The sequence below is a fragment of the Onychostruthus taczanowskii genome, unplaced genomic scaffold (genome assembly GCF_017590055.1).
Source record: "Onychostruthus taczanowskii isolate IOZ18803 unplaced genomic scaffold, ASM1759005v1 scaffold17, whole genome shotgun sequence".
Lineage (NCBI taxonomy): Eukaryota > Metazoa > Chordata > Aves > Passeriformes > Passeridae > Onychostruthus > Onychostruthus taczanowskii.
Genome location: NW_024498906.1, coordinates 10064384 through 10087878, shown reverse-complemented (window position 1 = coordinate 10087878; position 23495 = coordinate 10064384). Strand labels below are relative to the sequence as shown.

The 23495-nt window shown below is 44.1% G+C and overlaps 1 protein-coding gene across 2 annotated transcripts; it reads left to right on the top strand.

The window, feature by feature from the left end:
• Window positions 1–2643: 2643 nt before the first annotated feature.
• LOC121333496 (norrin cystine knot growth factor NDP) lies at window positions 2644–21769 on the top strand. Of its 2 annotated transcripts, none has more exons than XM_041399879.1 (3): window positions 2644–2929; window positions 12593–12947; window positions 21077–21769. In XM_041399879.1, exons 2-3 carry the CDS (start codon window positions 12729–12731, stop codon window positions 21302–21304), a joined length of 447 nt encoding a protein of 148 aa, XP_041255813.1. In that variant the 5' UTR covers window positions 2644–2929; window positions 12593–12728; the 3' UTR covers window positions 21305–21769. The 2 variants fall into 2 exon arrangements, with proteins under 2 accessions (XP_041255813.1, XP_041255812.1); XM_041399878.1 differs by lacking the exon at window positions 2644–2929 and adding an exon at window positions 11881–11959.
• Window positions 21770–23495: the final 1726 nt, after the last annotated feature.

Here is a 23495-nt window from a genome sequence, read left to right as displayed (position 1 = left end):
CACGAGTAGGATATCTACTGTCTCCCTAAATCTGGAGGATTTAATCCAGAAGCTACTTTGTCTTGCACCTGGGAAGTTCTTAGGGAAAGCAACCAGAGTATTTAAATCAGTTTCTTGCCAGAGGAAAAAGACAGACAACACAGCAGTACAACAACAAATAGCCTTCATTTTAAAGGAGGGTGTTGGCTAAATTAAAAAAGGTTTCTGTGTGTAGTGTCTCTGTGTAAGGTGGGAGCTGTGCCAGAGCAGCAGCCTCAGCCTGTGGTTACACTGAGGTGAAGGTGCTGCTGGGCTTTGCCACCACCCACGCTGGGTGACCTCAGTGGCATCTGCAGGGAAACACAGAGCTGGGACACATTTGGTCAGGGAGAGAAACACAAGGTTGACTCAAGAGGCAAAACAATGTAAACACTGAATATGAAGGGAGAAATGTGCAGCAAAACTGACATCCTAAGAATTTTGATCCTAAGTGGGTTGTTTGTTTATCCCACCAGTCAAACCTGGCTGTGCAGCCAGGCAAGCCAAAGAAAGTCTCCTTTATTGTTTCCATGATGCCTACTCATCTAAAAGCCATCCCCCTTTTAGATTATTCTATTTTTAAGGCATAATGCCCATCTGTTCTTTGATCTTATACCACATAAGACATTTAGCTAATAACATCATCCATCAAATACCAACTTGCCTTTAGAGTTCAAACACAATCGACACAGAGCCCTGTCCATCTGCTGGCCAGAACAGATCCAGCTTGTGAATGGCCAGCTATGTTACCTATTTTTTAATTAACCAGCTTAGGTCTGTGCTTCACACTCTCCTGCAGGATGACTAGGGGTCACTCCACAGGGAAGTGAAACACCTTCCTCTGCAGGGAAGAGAGTTTGGTGCATCCAGAGCTGTGATGTGTTTGTTGTAAGTGGTGTTTTCCAGTGGATGGAGCCTGCCTTCAGCCTCTCAGGGCATTTTTTTTTCTTTTAAAAAAAATATTTTATTAAACATTTTAAGGACAATTTCTTTCAAACTTGGCCTTTTTCAGAGAAAGGTGTATAAAGTAGAAATACGGTTTTTTCTCTGAGCTAAATTCTGAGTTTATTTGACAGAAACTTCAGAGCAGGGGAATTGCAGATTTGCAGAGAAGTATTTATACAGAAAATGCTTGCCTGCTTACCCAACTGGAGAGCCAGGGAATGTCAGATGATTTAGTTGACCAATTGTAGTGAAGCAGCATGTCTTGAATTAAGGATATCTGAGATCAATCACAGTTAAAAAAAGCCTAAGAAAAAGTGGTCAGAAAAAAAAAAAAGGAGATTAATGAGTAATCCAGGGAGCAGGTAGTTTTTCTATGGATATTTTCCAAGTGCAAACAGTTATCAAATTCTTTAAATCATTGCTGTCAGATTCTTCACTTAGCTCCATTACCTTGCTTCTCAGCGGTTTGCTTTATCTTGCACATGGTCCATTTGTTTAGGAAGGAATTTGATTCAGGATTTATATTCCACTGGTTTACACATGCCACAGTGTCCTTATCTCCAGATCTGAAACAATAACAGCAATTAAAACAGCGCCTACATTTCCTTCTATTTCCTGGCTTGCCAGCAATAAGAAGTCCCGGCAGAGGGGAGCTTGGCTGGTGTTTTGTGATTTCTCAGATAACAAGAGCTTCACATTTCTGTGGAATTCCCATTTGCCAGCGAGCTGCTGCTGCTGCTGCCCTGATTGATATATGACTGCAATGGCACTTTTCCATTTGACATTCCCCCTCTCTCTCCCTCTCTCTCTTAAACAACAGCCCTAACTTTTGTGTGTTGCAAATATAAAAGGCAAGCCATGTGACGGAGGGACAGAAGAACAAAAGCATTTGGAAGTAACAGGACCTCTTTCAGCTCTCCAAAGGGTTTGAGGGAAGGAAGGAGTGGTGCATTTTCCAAAGGTAAGCATGCAAATAAGAGATTCCTTCAGATTTTGAGTGTTACACGGACTTAAACTGTGTGCTTAATCTCTTTATCTGACAAAGACATATTCTGCTTGTACCTTTTTTTAAATTAAACGGTGTTCAAATGGAATCAACACAGCTCTAGTCCCTGTGTCTCCTTATTCTTGTGTCCTTATCTCCTGCCTGAATGTTGCCTTTATGTGGTCAAATAGGTGGCCCAGGGTGCTTCTGAGCAACTTGGTTAAACACCTATTCTTGTGAGCATGCTGAGCTCCAGGCTGCAGCTCAGTGCTGGCCATAGCTTGTGGCTTTGGAGTGAGTGGACATGCCGGTCTGAGCCCTGAATTCTCCGAGAGAGCGCTGGTATCGCCAGCCCCCCCTTTGTGCCACTACAATAGGGCTCTACGAGCACGGGCAAGCCTGCTGCTTTAAAGTTGGGCTGTTTACTTCCATCACTACTTGCGCCTGCTGTTCTCTTGCCAGTCATCCGCTGGAGCGCTCAGAATAATCTGAAACAACAGGCAATATTTATTTCTAGCTTTGCGTCTCACGCTTCGCGGGAGCACTCATAATTCGCACATTATTATTTATCCAAACTTCCGCAAGGCTTTCCAATGGACCGGACAGCGCTGGTGGGGGGTTAGGACAGATTTAGCACGCACTCTTCATTGGCTGGGAGCTGCGAGGAAAGCCCCGGTGCCCGGCTTTGCTGGGTGCCCGGGGTATATCTGGAGGTAGCTGTGCCGCCCGCAGCTGACACCGGAGGATGCTGCGCGACCCCGGACCGCCCGCTGAAGGAGAGAGGGAGGCTCTGCTCCGCTCCCGGCAGATCATTTCCCTGTGTGTCAGCGCCAGAGGCACGAGCAGGACTGTTCTCTGTTTCTCTGGGACGAAGGAAGAATTCCGCTGCCGTGACGGAGCGTCAGGGTAGGGTGACTGCGGGCTCGGGAGCGGACACTGCCCGGAGAGCGAGGAACAGCCCCGGCTCCCGGCCGGGACCAGGTGAGCGAACGCATCTGTACGAGCTCAATGGGCCCAGCAGCAAAGAGCAGAGTAACAAAGAAGACCAGACTCAGGACCGGGTTAGCTGCTGCTGCAGTGTCACACACAGTGTGTGCTGGGGGGGAGATTTTCTTGTGACAAATCTGGATTTGCAAGGTGGGGTGTGTGTGCCTCTCTGTGTGTGTGTGTGTGTGCACTGACTCTCGTGGGACTGCCAGGCAGATTTCTTATCCTGCCCTCCAAGTTCATTGAGATTTCTCTCACAGCCTCCCTAAAACACATCTCACTTGTTTCTGCCAGGGAGAGACAGCATGGCAAGTAACTCCTTAAGGTTTCTGCAGCTCTTTAGAGATTAAACAAATATTTCCTATATGCTACAAGTTACTTACAGTTCCTAAAGATTATAACCGTGGCTGAGAGGAAGGAACTCTGCCTGTTGAAAAAGGACTGGCAAAAGATTTTTTTAAAACCAGTAATAGGACAAATTCACTTGAAGGCAAACGTTTATTTAAAACCAACAGTGGGGACAAATTCACTTGAAATCAGTACTTTATTGCAAAGTTATTTTCTAATAGAAGCAATCCAGCTGCCTGGTGTGGCAAGAAGTGTGGCTGTAATAATTACAGTGCTGTTATTTGTCCCTCCTCTAAAGAATATATCTACATATTAAGACCTGTACCTATTATCCACCCCCCCTTCCCCCCTTCCTTTTGAATTACTAATAATGCTCACTTTTGCTCTTGCTGTGGGACCTTACTCATATTTGTGAGTAGTTATACACATGAATAATTTCCTGGACCTAAATAGAACTATTTGGGGAGTAGCTACTTATCAGCTTGAATCAGGGATTCCCAATGTGACTTATATATACACTGATATGCTCTTGCTGCTAATGAAATCTTATTTTGTATTCTAAAACAATGCTGTAAGATTTTCCAGTTAAAAAACAAATGTGGAAACAATAGGTATTTCAAGATTACAAAGTAAAATTTGCAATTTGATTTAGGGTCAGGGTATAATTAGGGGCTGCTGATGATTAGTTACAGGCTCATTTTGCTACCTGAAGGTGTCCCATGTAGGTTTCCTGGGTTTGTGCAGTGCCTGGTTTGGATCAGATTAATGTGTGCTGATTGCAGAGCAGGATACTTGTTATGGACAGTCTTGGGTGCAGTTTGCAGTAGCAGTACCCCAGGTAGCTCCTTAGGCTGATTCCCACAAAAGCCATCTTCCCCACTGGAGCCATCCCTCATTCACCTTTGAGGCTTGTGGTGGCATCTGCACATTCTGGCCAGGGCTGCAGTCTCTCTTGCCCAGGTGGGAGGGAGATGAGTCACCTCCTCAGGAGCTCACACTGTTGCCTGCTGTGACTCATTTGATAGGGAATCCTTCCGTGGTTGGCTTCAATTCCCATTTCTCCTGGGGCTGACTTTGCTCCCTTCCTGGTTTGTCAGCTCTCAGATGCACTAGGAAGTGCTCAGGGTTGTCCTTGGAACTTGGAGAGAATTGACTATCTATGGTGAAAGCTTGCTTGAAACCACTGAGACATTAATTTTTGCAACTTGTCTGGTGGATTGTTTGTTTAACTGAAAAAACAAAGTCCTCTCTTTCTCCCTCCCCACCTCTCAATCACTATTTTAATCACAACTATAAATATTTGATAGTTACATTTTAAGTATTCCAAATTTCTCTGTCTCATACTTCTGGAGAGACTTGTCCCTGTGAGTTTTAGAAAGGTTTTGCTACATGACACTGTAGCCCCTTGTTATTTGAGCAATCCACCTCTGGAAGCCACACCAAAGAAAGACACAAAGTCCCTGTGGCAGCAGCTAAGGAGTAACTTGCTGGGGCAAAGGATTTTTCCCTAACCCCATTCACTGAGCTCTTAGAGTCCTGAGGGTTTATAACCCTTCCAAAAACTCAGAAATGAAACCCCTGTGACTGTAACCCCCCCATACACAACAGACCCAGCTAAACTTTTGCCCTCTGTGATATCTTGTTCCCCCGGATCATTGTCGCTTGTGTAAACACGTGTTTCTTTTCATCAGTGTTAAGTGTTCTGCCTCTCAGCTCCCCTGCCCTTCTCCATGTCCTGGTATCTCAGGGTGGGGTGAATAGCCATGTCCAGATCACCTTTTTTTCTGCTGCCTGACTTCACACTTGACAGTCCTTTTGCTGAAACTCAACTCAGTGGCAGGAGAATGGATTAGTTGGGTCAGGTTAGCTCAGGTGTCTGAGACAAGAGCACCCCACTTTGACCATGCTCCTGTGCATGCATATAAAGAGATGTTGCAGTCTCTGCTGGCTGTGATCAGCTGTTATTTCTTTTTTATATGTGTCAGTGTGGAACATATTAAAATTTCTCAGTAGTGGTATGTTAGGAATCCCTCTGATGCCCCACCTCTAACTTAGCAGAACAATAAAAGCAAGGTTGTAGTAAGCCTTTGAGCAGCTGGTCGTCTATATATTCCTCCTTTTCTCACATAATCTAATTCAAACTATTATCTGGGTAGCAGTGGCACTACCACTTCCAGACACCATCAGTCCTTGTCCTGTTTGCTGGAATTTCATTGTGTGGTATGGAGATCCTTTCTACTGGAGTGTAGCCTCTCTTCTGGTGTGAGAGTAGGGGGCTGCTGGTGCCATGGAGACACTGGTCCTAGGAATTCCTCCTCCTCATTGCTATTTTTCAGCTTCTCTTTGTTATTTTTCTAGCTGCATCAATCATTTTTACGGCTCACGCTTGTCACATTTTCGTTCTTGTTATTACTGAGCTGCAGACTGTGTCGGGCCGAGGCAGCACAGGTTGCGTTGCCCTTTAAGACATGTGGGTTGAGGATCTGAGTTAATGCCTCAGCTCTGGTTTGGCAAAGGTTAAGCATACCATGGCAGTGACAATCACATTTCTGTCATAGCAGCACGGCTCAAAGGGAGTGGGACCTAGGGGAACGCTGCTCCCCTTGTTAGAAGACATAGAATTGTTACCATGAGCCAAATATTTAGGTTCCCTGATTATCAGAGGATGAGGTATATGGATGGTGGCCTGAATGCTGCCTGTGTATAAAAGAGGAAAGGATTTTGCCCCTGGGGTCAGAAGAGAAGGAACATCCCCTTCAATCATGTGCTGTCTCCAGCATGCATAACACTCTCTGCTGGTCCCAGTGGCAGGGATGTGTTTGCTTAATGATAAAGAATAAAAAGACCCTTTCCTACTCCTGCATCTATTGATAATTACAGGCCTTTGAGTTTGCTGGAAAATATGCAAAAGAAAGAGAATAAAAACTGCCCACCTGCTCGTAACACACTCCAACAGGTAGAGGACACATGCCTGAATGCCCTAGACCTCTCAGCAACTTGTAATTTGGCCAAGAGTAATTTTGCCTCCTGTTGGGTCATAAGACTGAAGTAGAGGTAATTACTGAAGCAAATCCTATAGCTAATGCTTGGCTGGGAACACTTGCACTGTAGCCAGCAGCCACCCTTGCTGGTTTGCCTCCTGAGAGGGATGGGCAGCCCTAGACAGCTTAGCTCTGCACCTGGTGCTTCACCAAGGAGTAATCCCATCCAGCACCCTCTGGATGGATGACCAAGTGGAAAATTGTATTCCTCTGCTGTCTGAGTCTCGAGACCATGACTACTCTGCTATTCAGTGAGACACAAGAATAAAGAAAGAATCCAAGGCTGGCATCACCTCACCATTAAATGGCTCTACTCCCTCATTAGAGAGATATCCCATGCATGCCCCTAATCAATCTATTTAAAGCTTCCTGGAAGCAGGAAAAGGAAAGAATAAAAATACAAGCACTCTTTTGTCCCCCAGTAGTTATTCTTTGGGAGTGCATTAAGCCCTTTTCTCCGTGCTGGCCTGTGCCTGTCTGCTGGCCGGGCGCCAGCCCGCAGTACCCACTGGAGTTTGTTATTTCAACTGCCGAGCAGGAAGGCACCTCCTGCTCCCCTTCTCCTAGTACCTGAAGGGCTGGAAATGTTCTTGGGAACTTCAAAAGCAGAGGGAAGTTCAGACAGCTCAAGTGCCATTCAGCTGGATTTCTTCCACCTCATGCACCGGGTCCCCATGGCAGGAACATTTTTGGGGCCTTAAATTAGCCTGGGGAATCAGTCCCATGTGTGCTCATCCCACGTGTGCTGAGGCTCCCAGGGCGCTTCCATTATGTTTGCTGCAATTGCCAAGTTTCTTATTCTTCTTATTTCTTGTTTCTTATGCTTCACATGCCATGGTCTTCCTATTTTTTTTTTTTTTTGTTTTTTCAGTCTCCTCTCAGTCACAGGCATTCATCTCCCGAAATATTAAGACTTAAGGAAATCTCATAGTAAAAAATGGTTTCCAGGAGTTTCTCTCATCACAGCTTTAGTAGGACCAGAAGATGGACATCTTTACCATGGACAACCAGATAAAGAGGCTCAAATTTCCTTCTTCTGAGCCTGTTTTCCTTTTTGCTGCCTTTTTCTTTCCCCTCTCCTCTTGCCCAACAGCTGCTGCCAGCTCTGGCCAGGAGTGTGTGTTTTTTGTGTACCCTCTGTGCAGGCACACACTGCCCTGCTGTGTGATGGGTGGATGGAGCTCCTGGACCAGGGATGAAGACATTCCCCTTGGCATGGAAGGGGACAAGCTCCAGCACAGCTGGATGTCAGGAAAGCAAATACTCTTAAGCACGAGACCTTGGGGGAACATTCACTTATTTAGAGGAGTAAGGGTCTCACTCAGTATTTGGTTTGGTATTTGCCTTGCCTCATGATGGGAAGAAACCTGTTCAAATGTTGTGTGGAGGAATTTCTCAGACAACTGGGCTTGCCTGTGTTCACCTGCTGCTGCCTGGCTGCCACGTGGCCACTTAATGTCTCTGTCAGGTGTTTCAACAGGCAGCTGCAGAGTGAAGTGAGGATTTTTGATAGCATGCACAGGAGACCAGCTCCTGCGCTGCTGGCACAGAAATGACCACAGTAAAACAGCTAGATAAGCAGGTAAAACAGCTAGATAAGCAGATCACATTTACTTACAGAGCTAAAAGATACTCTGGAACTGACAAAGGCTCTGAGGTGGTTCTACAGGAAGCAGGGTCAGACACAGCCTCTCATCTGGGGCTGCCTCTCCTGCTCCATGAACTGTTCTTTGGAATGGCTTGGATTGTCACGGATTCAGTCCCATAGCGCTTCCCAAGCTGTTCCCAGGCATGGTGTGGATGGCTGCATGGGCTGGGAGCCACCTGAGTGCTGTGGGTGCTGAAGGATCTTTGGGAACAGACCACGCTGCCTCTGTCATGGAGAATTCAACCCTGCAGAACAAACCCCTGGGGAGCCTGACTGAGTAATTTGCCCATCATTGTTGTTTCCACTCCAATCAAGACCTTGGAGAGTGAAGTTCCAAAATCCTTATCTTCCTGGAAAATCAAAACTTTTCTAAATTTGATAAAGTTCTTGAGAAATCCATTTTTGTCTCATGGAGACTTTGTGAAGCTTTTTTTCTCAGAACAGCAGTGAATTGACACACATGCACATATATATACATACGTGGTTAGTGACACTTTTTTCAGTCTGGAGTTTGGAGAAACTGAATAGTCTTGCAACTCTTCTGTTTACATAACAAATTCAGATTGAGGGAACTACATGGTAGGATCCAAGTAATTGTGTTTACTAAATATGCACAGCATGCAAGGCCAAGCTTAAGTTATATACATACACTGCTGCTTCAACAGGATTTTGGCAGCCTCCAAAACACAAAAAGCATTGAGTGACTTAAATGGTGCCTTCATCTTCAAGCAGGAGTCTCAAACACAGAAAATGCCCAGCAAATGAAGGCCAAGCTGAACACATATGCATGCCTAATATGGGGGCTCAGGGAACTGACTAGAAGTACACCATAAATGAGCTTTTCCACTGCTCCCTTCCCACCTCCCAGGGTAAGAGCTGTGCAGATCCAATAGACCTTGGGAGAATTGCTCAGCTCTTTATTTTTTCCAAGATACATAGCAAAAAGGGAATTTCTGTTTACGTTCTCACAAAGTGACTGGCTAAATAATTCCAGATGATGGAATGTTCTTCTGTCCTCAAAGCAAAACAAAACCTTAGCCTTCACCACTCTCCAAATGATATTAAAACCATGATAAGAAATCATTATTATTCAGAAAGCAGTTAATAAGAGCGTGGATTTGGAAAAACAACCCTAACTTTGCACCCATGTCCACATGTCTTAGACTGTGTGTTAATACAGTTTTTCTTTGTGATGTCTTCTATTTTTCCATGAAGTTTTTAAGCTAACAGCAGTTTTAGGTAACAGCTGTAACAAGCCTTAGTGTGTTATGTCTCTATGAAATCCTGAAAACTAGGTATATGGAAAGGAAACGAAGCCATTGCTAATGAAATGCACTTCCCATATCTCAGTGAATTCTGAAAAAAAAAAAAAAAAGTGAAGTAGTGATTTTCATCCACTGTTAGGCCATATATTTTTGTAGCAAATTTTCAGCCTGAGGATATAAAGTTACATTTGCATCTTTTTCTTTACAGGATGGTGTAAAGTGGGAGGGTTTAGGTTTCCTTTTGGTTAGCTTGGCAGACGAGCTATCTACCACAGGTTTTGCATGGAAAGAAAGTGAGGAAAAACCAGCTGAAATAGAAGAAAATCTGGTCTGTGAATTTGTTGATTTTAATAAAAAAGCGTATTTTCCAAATGAAACAAAATGTCATTGTAATGATGATTTATGAGCACAGTTGTACTTGCTTCTGTTCTTTGGACAGAAGTATAGACTGGAAACTGCTTATGCCAATCCTGATAGCATGAGCTATCTAGGATTTTATAATTTCAGATAGCATTTCAAAAGGAATGCAATTTTTAACTTAAAAAAAAAAATAATATTGCTAAGTTCAAGTGAAATGGCATTGCACAATATCAGCTGGAAATGGAAAATATCGTGCCAACGTACCTCATCATGGTGATGTACCTAAGTGAAAATATTTTGATTTTTTTTTAACAGAATCAAAAATCTACACCCTAACTTCCATGTGTTTAAATGTCCCTCTAAGACTTTTTATTCCATATATGTTATATATGTTGTATATAGCATATGTGCTTGAAAAATGTATGTGCCTGCTTCCCATAGATATGTCAGGAGATATACCTACACATTTTACCCAATGTCTATAAACAACTGTAACCACTTATTTCACAAGAAATGGATCACACTTACAATGGTTTTCTCTCTTTTTTCTTACAAATATGTGATACTTCTTACTTCTTTCAAAGTATTGTTACCAAAACCTGCTACATTTCTTTCTTAGTGAAGTATCAGGGCAATTTTAAAAGGTTGTGGAAGTGTTAATAATTTTTGTGCTGTGCTTATCCTGAGGAAGGTACAGCCATGTTCCTTTTCTCACACTTTTCCCTGTGTCTTCCCAGCTTTCTCAGAGAGTTTTCATGAGGCAGACTCTGTGTCATCCAATTATTTCCTGAAGAAAACTAGGGAGATAAGCCTTTGAAAACTGAGCCAGGACTTCAGATTTCTCTCACTGTATTAAATCATACTGATCAAAACCATGGAAAGATATAGAAGCAGAGAATTAACAGTGGGACAGAGAGAATGGGAAATGGGGATCCCTGGGTGTAGTATCACATGAAATGAGACCGTCTAATATCAAGTAAATTTATTTGGACAGAGAGGGAATTACTGGGTGTGTAATAATGATTAACTATGTTGGAGGGAGACCTTGCCAAGCAGCATGTTTTGGTCAGCCTCTTTATAAAAAAGAATAGGAATGTAGGTAAAAGGTTAAACATGGAGAAAAAAATAGTGCATCCCTCCTCCTGTTAGCTAATCCTTGGGCATCATCTGCATGAACTGGAGTAGCACAGTTCACTTCGGGGAGGGAGTCTGTCCCAGCTCCCATGACCCAGAGATTTGTCTCCTATGCTGCTGAAAGGTTTGGAGGGATATTTATTGACACGAATGAGGCTGTGCATAATTGTATCTGAGATTCTAAGTGTTCAGTGTTGTTTATTTAAGTTCTTTATACTGCAAAGCCATAGTATGTTTTTAATGCAGCATTTGCTGAGGAAAATATACCAGGTCATATGTCAGACTCTGGGAGAAAAAAAATATTGTCATTTAAATCCACAGTCACATTATTTTTCCTCTCCTACTTAAGCACATGGGTAATAGCCTGAAACAACAACAACAAAAATGTCTAATACACAGAGCATCTTTGTCTCTCTAACACACAGAGCATCCCTAATAACATTTCTTCCCAGCATGAGACTTCGGCTGTCACATCAGCGCCATCCCAACTTGGATGAACTCTGGAAGTATTTGTCACTGCTAGGCACTCCTCTCACAGAAGTGGTGGAGGAGGCTATAAAGCAATATACAAATCATCAAGCACTCTGGTGGGGAGGCTGTTTGGGAGATGAGTATCAGTCAGTTTAGAGGACTGCCAGCAAACCAGAAAACAATTCTGAAAGAGGCTTGTATAAGGCAGTAAAGGCACACATCAGCTCTTTAAATACTCAAGAGGCTCTGCCAGAGCATTTCTTTGTGAGTAGAGAACTGTTTTATCTTAAGTTTCTTCTGAAAGTCTTTGCACTTTTAACTGTACTGATGAGTATCCTTTGACTATCCTTCATCGGGCTGTGTTTAGATGGATAATTCACAGCTCTTTCAAGTTATATCTGTTTGTATTTAAAGTGAAATTAATCACCCAGTTGGGACTACAGGCTTTGTGAGAAGGATCAAGGGACTGTGAAGGAGCAGCTGATGGAGACACTTTCCTTCCCCTGCAGGCACAAATCTCTGGGCAGCGTTTCAGGGGCTGTCCTGTACCTGTTTCCTGGAGAATCTCCTGATCTCCAACATGAAACAGAAATCCAGATGCCTGGATAGATAGCCATATGTCTCCACCTGAACATATTTCTTCCCAATAGATAGCTGGGATAGTACTTGGATATTATGGAATAATAAATGTATTTTTCAGATGCTGTCCTTTAATTAGTTGGGAAGACACTGACACCCAGAAAGTGCTGCCTGACAAGTAAGCAAACAAAGCCTGGATGTGTGTGCATGGGAATTTGGTACTCAAAGGGCAGGACAGTTCAGCCAGAGGCCTGGGTGGTTCCTCATGCAGTGCAGGTCGCTGGGAGACCACTTTGCTCATGCCTTGGCTCGGACCTTCAGCATCCCTCCACCCTGGGGATGTCCCTTGTCCCTGCAGCTGCAGGGAATGGCCAGGCAGCCTCCAGAGCCACAGCTCAACCTGCCTCCAGCCTCTCCATGTGCTGCCTGGGCCAGACATTCCCATCTATAATGTGGAAGGCAGCCAAGCTTTGCCCTTCTTTGACATTTTGAGTGGGTACACAGTCCTTTCGATTTGCAGGAATTTCTGATGGATTTCATCACCAAGTGGAAAAGAATGACATTGCGCCACTTGTGATGTTGAAAGTCAAAAGTCATTTAATCTCCCTTTAATGATAGAACAATGCTAAAAATAACAAGGCTTTGACATCACCTTCCTTAAGGCCATATTCCTTACCTACTGTGGGAATGATGCTCATTCTGAGCAGGTTTTTTGGTTAGCACATGTCCTGAGTGCCTTAATACTATTTATGTCTATTTTCTCTAGAGGTCTTTTTGCTCAGGATTGTGATTTATGTTGCTTTTATTCCAGCTGTGCGGGAGATTCTTTGATGGATTACAATCTCATCAGACTCCAATTTGAGAAGAAGAATGACAGCTCGGACACTTAAACCAGACTTTTCACCATCCTGGAAAGGAACTGGCTTCCAGAATTTGGAGGGTTTTTGATGCGCTACCTCCCTCTGCTGTTACCAGCGAGAAGTTCCTCGACAATGGGAAATCATGTACTGGCAGCTTCGATTTCCATGCTCTCGCTGCTGGTGATGATGGGAGACACGGACAGTAAAACAGAGAGCTCCTTCCTGATCGACTCCGACCCCAGCCGCTGTATGAGGCACCACTACGTCGACTCCATCAGCCACCCTCTCTACAAGTGCAGCTCCAAGGTAAGGCTGCTAAAAATAGGTTAGAAACTGGTGTAAAATAGTTGGCAATTGTTAAGCATGTACTAGTTTGGTTGTTATATTGTAAAAGGGGTTAAATGGTTAGTTATAAGAAATGCGGTACTCAGCGTATGACACCTAAGCAAAGTGCACCACCCCCAAGGGAAACAGCCTGGTCAGAACCGTAATGGGCCAAGCGCCTTAAACCTTCATGCAAATAAAGGATCCAAAAAGAAACCAATCCAAAGGGACAAAAAAAAAAACAGGATAAAAAGGGGTTTCTGACCCAGGGAAGCTGTGCTGCTCCACCTGGCACATCGGGGACATCGCTGCTGAAGAGCCCCAGCACCAGCGCTGCAGCATCCTCGGCGGGTTTCCTGCTGTCGGGATGACCCGAGAGTCCCTTTTTCCCAGCCCGATGGTCGAAGAAAGAGTCGGGATTCTTAGGCTCTGGTTCACAAGTTGTTTATTGTCTCTTATCTAAAATATTTTTTGTCAGACCTGCAGGGGTCTCTTCAGCAGGTCTGTCAAGGGCAAACTGCCCATCCCTGGGCTGGTGTCTACATTTTATACTATGAATTACGTGTATTTTACTTATCATTATTTTCCAATACCTATCACCTATGTTAGACAGTCCGTCTCTAGTCTGAACCAATCAAGAAATGCCAGCATCACCCACTACATGTAGGTTAGGAAGGAGAAAGAAGAAGGACAGGGAACGCCCAAATTCCTCCATCTTAGGACTCCAAACCTCCGTTCTAAAAATCCCAGAAATTCTACTTTTCACCCTGTGACAACTACTATTAAGCTACTTAAACTATTGTGACTTGTAATTCTTCATACAAAGTTGGTAATTTGCTCCATGGGTCAAAATCAAAGTCACAGGTGCCTTTGGCTGCATGCCAGGGTTTCAGAGCCCCCTGCCAGGGGCTCGAGCCATCTGGGACAGTCAGAGAGACATCCTGGGTTCCAACACCTTGCTTTAGGCCTTTTTATTACAATAAATGCTGAAATCACTTTAGTATCAGGAGTCTGGTCCCGTTTTTAACAAGGCTCCGCTCACCTCCTCACAGCTTCGAGGGAAGGGTTGTTCAAATGAGCCATTCTGGGTGATTTTCTCTGTGTGAAGTCCTATCTCCCAGAATCTAGTAGCAGAATCTAGCAGATGTGAAGATGTCTTGTGAGTACATAAGAATTGGGACTGGAGATGAAGGCTCTTGACTCGATTTTCAACTTTTCAAAAGGAGAAATTCAAGATGATGGTAAAGCTTATGTGCAGTAAATTACAAGATTGAAAGAAGTACATTTGGGATCTTAGCTGATGGCCCCAAGGAGATGAGCTAGTTTGGAAATTTAGATTATCCCAGTCACCCCATCCTTCAAACAAATGTTTAATTTGGAGCAAGTTCATAGCTACTATAGGTGAAGTGCTGAGATAAAGCACCAAACTGTAAAATGGCAATTAAAAAAAGGTTGTGAAGAATATTGCTTATTTTCTCCCTGCCCACTCCCTTTTCAAAGCCTTTGTTTACATGCAGAATGACACTTGGATGGTAACTGTAGGGCTTAGGAGCAGACAGAAATACAAGATTGACTTTCATTTGGGATTTCAAGCCTGAAAAGTTTTGTGTCAAAGTGGTTTAGCAGCCTGTGCATGTAGCCTACAGCCATTTATTTCATTATGTGGAGAAAAAGAATTGGGAGAAACAATGGGAAAATCCTTGCTAGTCCCTTTTGTCTTGTCCTAATTTGTTCTGTCTGAGTTAACACAGTCTGTACATTCAGATGACTGGGCCATTCCTCTGTCCCATGGGAAGGGGCTTGGCCTCAGGCACTCACATCCCAGGATTAAGGAAGGGGAAGGACTGCCAGCTCCAGTGCTTTTGCCAGCCCTGTGTAGGGTAAGAGAGGGATGGGAGGCTGGTGTGTGACTGGGTTCATCACCAGAGGGGTGTCCCTGATGGCAAACCCCAGCAGCAGGGTTCCTGGGAGAATTTGCAAGGAGGATTCAGAGCTGGGATGGATGCAGTGCTGGCTGCAGATGCCTTCGTGTGCAGGAATTCCTTTGCTTCCCACAACCAGTGCAGGGGTGAGGGAGTGCCACAGATAGCTGCAGATCATAGAAGCTGAAATAAAGCACAAAGAGAAGTGCCCACAGCAAATAAGACCTGATGGGTGCTCTGTGCACCAGCACAGCTGCTGTCCTGGCCAAAATTCTGCAGCTGGGCTCATGCTGTGCCTGCTCAGCAGAGAGGGGCTGGCAGCCTCAAAATGGGGCACAGGGAGCCTGCTCTGCTCTGGGCTGCCTTACACTGCTCTCTCAGCAGTGCTCTGCTGGTTTTGTAAATCATGCTTGATTTACAGCAGTGGGAGCCCAGAGACTTTTGCACTACTTCTTCTGAATCCAAACAGCAAAATCATCCATTACTCGAGATTCAGGAGAGGCCTTTTGATTTGCTTTTAGGCTAGACTAGAACTCCCTACCATCTGGGAGACACACGGCCTTAACACAGAGAACTGCAGACGTGCATCTCTTTGTGCAATATTGATTTTATTGCAGTTCACTTCAGCAAGAGGCAAAAGTGACAAAGCGTAGGTGTGTGGGTGGCTTTCATTTACAGGTATCTGTGTGCCACCAGTCCTCCCCTGTCTGGACCTTTCTGATCACATGTTAGACCTGGAAGGAAAGAAGGAAGGAAGGAAGGAAGGGAACCCATTGACAATGCACTTTTTAGCTTCCCCAATGACAGAGAAAAGCAAAAAATAATCAGGCCTTTAGGAGTGGGGCTGATGGAAGTGAGAACACAGAAAGCATTGTAATGAAAACCATATCATTTCAAAAGCTTTGAGGAAAAAAGTTGTTGACATAAATATTAGCAATTCTGGCTGCAAAACTCAGTGATTCTTTTCAAATCAAGCCTTTAATGGAAATCATGTTTGAAAATATTATCGCATATTCTGGCTTCCCAAAGTCCACAACAGTTTCAAGAACACTTCTATAACAATACTGTGAACTGTATGGACTTTCTCATGAAGTGGAAAATGAAAACAGTTTCCATACAAAGTCAAATAATTTCTTAGAAAACTCTCTTAATCCAAGCTCTTTTTTTTATGTTGTTTGGGTTTTTTTGTTTGTTTGTTTGTTTTGTTTTATTTTGTTTTGTTTTAAGGTCTTAGGTATCTGAATCATTCTGGTAGACATATGGCTTCTGTTCTGGATCTAGTAGCACATAAATACAGAGGAATATTAGACATGCTAATTAAAACTAGATCCAATGTTTGTTTATCTCTATACCTTATGATAAAATGTAACCAGGACAAAAAAAGGAAAGTTCTGTGGGAGTAGCTGTGGGAATTGTGGTGCCTCTTGTTTCCACCAAGTTTCCATTGTGGAAGCTTGGAATGACAGTGTCAAGCAGAGACTTTGCCCTTTTTTGGGGTGATGTTTTCACTGAGATATCCTTTCTCACTCCATATGTTTTCCCTTTTGGTGCAGCATGGAGTTACAGAAGTCAAAAGTGGCTCCAGAAATTGCAAGACATATTATGTTTACTGTCTGTCCTGGTTGAAAAAGGATTATGTCCATTGTGGCTCTCTGTGGAGGCTGCCAATTGCACCCACATGGGGAGTAGATTTCTTAAACATCCAGCCAATATAATTTAATCATTAAAATCCCTTTTGCTCATGGCCTCAGGCAGGCGATGAAAACAGTTTTCCAAATCCTTTGGAAACATATTCTATTATAGTAACAAAAAGTACAAAAGAGACACAAAAGGGGGATGGAAGAAGGCCTTTAGTTTCAGAAAAGCTGTTTTCCTTTGTCTTCAGGGAAATGTTTGTATCAGCTCATGAGGTATTCCCTTTCCTGACTACACTGGATTTATCCTGACCTCTGTCATGGAGACCCACTGGTCTCCATCAATGTGCTGGGTTCCCTCACTGCTCCCAGAGCCTCCCAAATTCCAGTTTTGGCTGTCACAAGTGCTTTGTCCAGATGTGCCAGAAGTGTGCTACCACTGACAGTCTCAGACTAAAGAATCCAGCCCAGGGAGACACAGAGCAGATGAAGAAAGATTTAGCAGATGTTTGAAGACATTAACTCCTGAGGTAGCTCAGGAGATTTTCAGTAATGCCTGCTTGCAGCCAGGCCACGGGAACTGTGTGAAAATCTGTTCTCAGGCATATCAGCCCATCTGCTTTTGGGCTTCAGCTTGTTGCTGGAGGTGCAGAAAAGAGGACTACAAACACCATTAATAACACACCAGTTCACAGCTTCTGGATTTCCAGAATACAGCTCAAATTATCAGAGTCAAATATTGCCTCAGATTCAGGTTGCTCTCTTTTGTACCTATGAGACCATTGACTTTAAATAATAATGATAATGATAACTATAATGATAACAATAATGATGATGATGATAATGATGATGATAATGATAATAATATTCTTCCCTAGCTGCTCATAGACCCATGTGTTGTAGGACACTGTGCTTCTGGATCCAGCCTTGCAAGGTGACATGCACAAACTCTCATGTGCAGGGGCCAAGGGGAGCCAAGAGGCGTCAGGTTATCAAATACCCACATGTTTTTATTATATTTACACACCCACTCTATCATCGTGCAATGCATCATAGCATGACTAATTATTTAGGTGATAATCTCTATTGCACTATAGTACATGAAGCAATAAGCAGCCAGTGCAATTGATTAAAAGGCAAAGCTTTCAAAGTACTTGCTATTTCCAGCTCATCTTGCACACCTGCCAAAATCCACTGGTGCTGTTCTGGATTTATGAAGACAAAGGTAAATTTTGGTTAGGACTTTAGGTCGCCCAGAAGGTTAGAAAGCTATGAAAATGGGAAATTTGATATTTTTTTAGCCTGAAAGTTCAACTTGATAACCTTGGGTTTGTGGCATTGGTAAGAGTTTACACTGTCCTTCAAAAACAAGGAATAAAACCAACATGGTGTGATTCTACATGATATAAATCCTGACCTTAATCTTATGGAAAACTAAGTAGCTAGCAAAATTGCAGATTAAAGTCAGAGCCTCCACAGATTAAAAAAAGTTTTTAAAGACAAGGCTTAGAAATTATAAATTGTAAATTATAAATTATAAGTACAGTGGCACATTGACTAAATATTGGCTGGGTTTGCATTAGGAAGCCAGCTGTTAATATTGAGACAGATATTGACACATCAGATAATTCTATCCTATAATTACTCTGGGTAACTCTTCTCTAGTCCTGCCAGTTTCACGAGGGTATGTTTTTTTACTGGCATTTCTGAAAGTACCTGCAGATACAGGACCAGATCTGTATCATAAAAATTCTTAGGGTAACAGAACCTGACTGATTTTTCCAGCTCCTGAAGCACCAACTACCAGAAGTCAGCCCCACCATACAGCAGTGTGTGCTGTCACATTTAGGCTGAAATCATATAAATGATCTCTTGGAAAGGACTCTAGGGACACTCTGAACCTCCCCAAAAGCAATTTCTGGCTGTTGTACATCCCCCTGCACCACTCCTGAGGAGATTTCAACTCTATTGTCTCTTCAAACATTTATCAGGTGCTGTTGGATTGCTCTTCACCCCCAGAATTTATTGATGATCTCCAAGGTCTGTTCCAACCTGGTTGATTCTGTGATTCTGTGGTTCAGCCAAACATTTGGGAGCAGCCTGTGAGAGAGAGTGCACAGCCTGGTGAACTGGTCACAGCAGGGGACCTAACAAGAGCTGTCAAGATGCTGGGAAGGAAATTTCTGGGTCAAATGTCCCAGTCTGCGCCTTTCCTTTGCAATACAGGCAGGATTCGATACCTGCATGGCTGGTACCTAATTAGATACCTTCACCAGCTGCCTGCCTGGGAAGTGAGGTTTGTTTAGCAAAGGGAAAAAAGTGGATCTTTATGCGTGAGTAATGGGGTGACAGCACTGCAGTGATTGTCCCTTTCATGTTCTCTGTACACTAAAGACTCTGCTATTAAGGAGCTTGGCGTAGCTGATGGGTCTAAAGCTCAGGTGTGACTCAACAGTACACTGAAATTTCCCTCCCACCATATTAGTACAAACAGCTGAAGTTAATCTGTGTATGAATATGCAGTATCACTGGAAGGAGACCATAAATTTATGCTACAAATCTTAAAGGATGACAGATTTGTCAGAAAGCAACAAAAGCCCATCTCTAACTAAGAAGCAAAATGGTACCAAGCACAGATCATCAGCTCATGAAGACATCTTTGGGACCTGTGTTGACTGAAAGAGTAGTTGTTAATATATTAATACATTAATACATTTTCAAGCAAAACATTTAGTGTGCAAGTATTCTTGCAAGAGTAATTTTTAAGCACTGTACAATGGCTGATCAGAACCTTTCCCATGGATACAGACAGTGCTGGCATTTCTACTTGATTTCAGGAATATTGTCTCTCTCTCTCTCTTTTATCTCATCTTTCCTTACAACTCTGACTAAAAACAAAATTAAACATTTGATGTACCTGCTTGCATAACTTAGAGATTTGCAGCCAGTTGAGCTTATGTAATGAAAGAAACCCCAAAAGTTTTAACACTTTAAAGTATTTGCTGTCACATTTGTAGTTATTCTTTCATATTTTCTGGGAAAAAAAACATGAGATACATGTAGAATGGTTAAAATGTAATGTTCTCCCTTGGTTATGAGAAAGACAACTGTTTTACTGATTACTTTAGATGATGTAATAAGCTGATATTGAAGTTTATGTTGGTTAAGCAAAATTAGCTGACATGGATTTAATATTTCTGTCCCCATGAAAGAATAGGAGTCTGTTCAAATTTGTACAACACCCGTTATCAAGGTGGCAGCAGCTGTTTCTAACACATCATTTGCTGAGCTTTAGAGGGTCCTTTCCAAGATTTATGTAGTGCTTAATGCTGCATCTCCTCTGCTCAGGGGGGTGGGTGTTGGGGAGTAGGTGACTGCTCAGGGACCTCATTCCTTAGTGCCTCCTGCTGTGCAAGTCACCTTGCTCTGGTCACAGCTCACATCTGAACTCAGAATAAGAAACCTGGAGCTGCACTGTTTTTTGAAAATCCCACTAGAGAATCTTCATGTCAACCAGTCCTACCTTTACATTTTCACTGCTTTATGCCATGCAGTGCATTTTATATAGATACAACTGATGCAATGATACATAGATACACATATAATTGCAAATACATGTGCAAAGTGATCTTTATCAAAGGAATGAGCTAGAAACTACTTCTTTAAAGCAATAAACAGAGCGTCTTCTTTATATTTCTACTTGACGTGTTCATATATCTAAACTTGAGACATGAGAATTTGTAGCAATTTGTTTGGGGGGCTCCCTGGGGAGTCCCCAGAGGAGCCCCCTAGGCTGTGAGTTCACTGGTAGCAGCAGAAAGGCAAGGAAACTCCACACAGCTTCTGAGGGTGCTGATTAGATGAGGGTTTATTGGGGGTCCCACCCCTGGGAGCAGCATGGTTTCTGAGGGAAAAGGGGGGAAGGGGGAGGGAGGGGAAGAGAAGGAGAGCCTAGGGAGAGAAGGGCCAAGAGAGAGTCTGGTCTCTCTCACACAGCTCAACAGGGAGATTCAAAGTGGGTGCGGAATAAGACTCGGGCCAGTGGGATTACAGAGACATGAGACTTCAGGGGAGGATCACAGGCTTGGAATAAACCATACATTTTCAAGGGGTGAGACAGAGCACACCATTTAACTAAAATATAACACCACAAGAACCAGTGGTGGTGTGTATAGTCAGAACACTGGTAAATACCCAACAAAAGCAGCAGCCTGGCTGATTTAAGGGCTTGACTGCCACAGATCTGGAGTCAGCAAGTCACAGGTGCAGTCATGGTGTCTGGAAAGCAGGGCTGGCTGTGATCATTTGGAGCCCTAAGGTCAGTCCAGGTCCTGCAGTCCTTGTTGGTGTCAGTGCCAGGGATTTCAGGGGGAGCCTTGCTTTTCCTCCTGCCCACCTTTTCCCCTCCACTCCCTCAGACACACCCAGGGGCAAAGCACGCTGTGGGGCTGGGATGCAGTGACAAAAGCCCAGCCAGGCCGGAAGGAGGCTCCCACCGCTGGTGCCGGCTGCGTGCTGGGGACACTTTTCCTAACCGCTGTGTTTTCCTTGGCAGATGGTGCTGCTGGCTCGCTGTGAAGGCCGCTGCAGCCAGACCTCGCGCTCGGAGCCCATGGTTTCCTTCAGCACGGTCCTGAAGCAGCCCTTCCGCTCCACCTGCCACTGCTGCCGGCCCCAGACCTCCAAGCTGAAGGCCATGAGGCTGCGGTGCTCGGGGGGAATGCGGCTCACGGCCACCTACCGCTACATCCTCTCCTGCCACTGCGAGGAGTGCAACTCCTAGGGACCGAGGGGCGCGGCGGACGGGGGATAAGGGGGTGCTGCTGAGGGGGAAGAGCCCCAAGAAACAATCCAAGGTCAGGCCGGTGCTCCCAGCACAGGATTGCGGCGAGGACAGGACTCACCAGGCTGGATTGAATCTGAGAGCAGAAGTACAAAACATCCTGGGTTGCTGGATGGTGCTGGTACCGCAGTGTGGGCTGTGATAAAGGCAAAAGCATGAGGACTTGTTTTTAAGAAGCCTTTCTTTTTTTCTGAAAGGATATTTTTGAGAGTTTCTTCTTTTTCAGACTCAGCTCTGACTACAGAGAGGTGCTTTTACTTGAGGCCATGGGCAGCAGGGGAACAGAGAAGAAGGTCAGCCAGATGACAGCATTGCAGTCTGGAAAGTGACATTTGGACAGAGGATGGGCATCAGTTCCCACAGACAACCTCTTAACCTATCAATTTATTCTCAGTTTTCTAGTTATACTGGCCTTCAAAGCAATCTGTGCTGTTGGCAAGGGTCATCTGTTACTGACCTAGTGGCCAAATGCTGGATAACTTCAACTGTGGTTTAGCAGAAATTACAAATAAACCATTGAAAAGTGAACTGGATATGAAATGCCATGCTTGGAATACCCATCCTAGCTGAAACAATTATTTGCACCATGTGTCATCAGAGTTCAGTGGCAAGCAATTCTTGGGAAAGGAAAGGTCATGAGACTCACGATTCCCTTCTAAAAGCCAGGAAATGTGACACATCACATCTGTCCAAAAAGCCATTATTCAAAGTCTAAAAAACTAATCAAATATTAAGATGCCACATACCAGATGGAGTAATTTCTGAATTTGAGTAGACCTGTTGATGTACAGAACCAGAGACACCAAAATGATAATTAAACCTAGGACTTATTTTCATCTATAGTCCTTAGGCCATTGAGCAAATACCATTTTGCCTTTTAAAGACAGGCAATCCCCAAATTCTAAATCTCAAAACAACAGGGGATCCAAAGTTTGGGAATGGTATTTGGTATTTGCTGAGGAACTCTGTCCCTCCTCCATCAATATGAGGTTTTAGGAAGGTTCAGTCACAATCTATTGTGACTTCAAGGGAACAACATAACTTTTCTTTTCTCATATTAAAATTCTTATGTTCTTAAATGGCAGCATATACAGTGAGCCAGCAGCATGTCTGTGCTGTTCACAGAAACCTGGCTGAGCCATTGTTTTGGCAGAAGCCATGAGGGTGCTGAGAGCATCTTTGCTGTGTAAGGATTCAGGATCAGCAACACCCGTGAGCACAGTCCTACAGTGAATGTCTGGGATAGGCTGAATTGGCTCCCATGCACAGCAGAGTCCGGCAGGGTCCCATGGAAGGCGGGGAAGTCCTTTCCAAGAGCAGAGTTCAGCCCATCTGTTCTACTCCACCCAGTTTATTTGCAGCAGGTGCCACACACACGGCAGCTCGAGGACACACACTGCTCTGTGACAGGGAATCCCCAGGGAGCTCAGTAACAGGAGTTTCTGTGGCTGCTCAGGCAAAGCCTAATTCCTCTGCCTCTGCCTCCTCCTGGTGAATGTGTGTGGGATGTGAATGCAGAGGTGATGGCTGCTGGCCTTGCAAGCCAAACCCTGGAGGAGGATGGCAGCCGGCAGTGGAAAGACAAGGTCAGAGCACAGACACCATTCAGAGAGGTTTGTGGTACACGGGAAGAGCTCTGTCTTCTGGAGGTGACTTGGAGATGGCCAGTTTTCAAAGACACAGAGCTGTGGGCAAACTAAAGGGTGAATCCAACCCTCAGAAGCTGAGGGGCTCAGACTGAAATGTCAGAACCGGGAGTGATGAGCCCCAGTGAGCTCATTAGACACCATGTGTTGTCCCAGGACCGTCAGTCATTCCTTTCACATCTGATACATGGTCTGAACATCAAAGGGCCAGTCCAGGGACTGTGAGCTGGGCATTATCACCAGACTACTTTATATAAAAGATCGTATGTGCATCCCTTTTCCACTCTCTTTCAACCTCCAGCATCTAAAGATTTCATTATCCAAAAAAGCACCACCCCCTACTGTTAATTATATATAGCAAATTCCAGCCCTCAACCAAAACGTCAGCAATATCTTTGACAGCCAGATAACTACACTGCAAAATATGCATGACCTCTAAGCGTGCTCACAGACACTGCTGCACACCAGCAGTACTATGCAGCTAT

Excerpts from the sequence above, each read along its gene's own strand:
- LOC121333496 (XM_041399879.1), top strand. The coding sequence starts at position 12,729 with ATGCGCTACCTCCCTCTGCTGTTACCAGCGAGAAGTTCCTCGACAATG. Across the intron at positions 12,948-21,076 it reads TCTACAAGTGCAGCTCCAAG|ATGGTGCTGCTGGCTCGCTG; the intron begins GTAAGGCTGCTA and ends TTTCCTTGGCAG.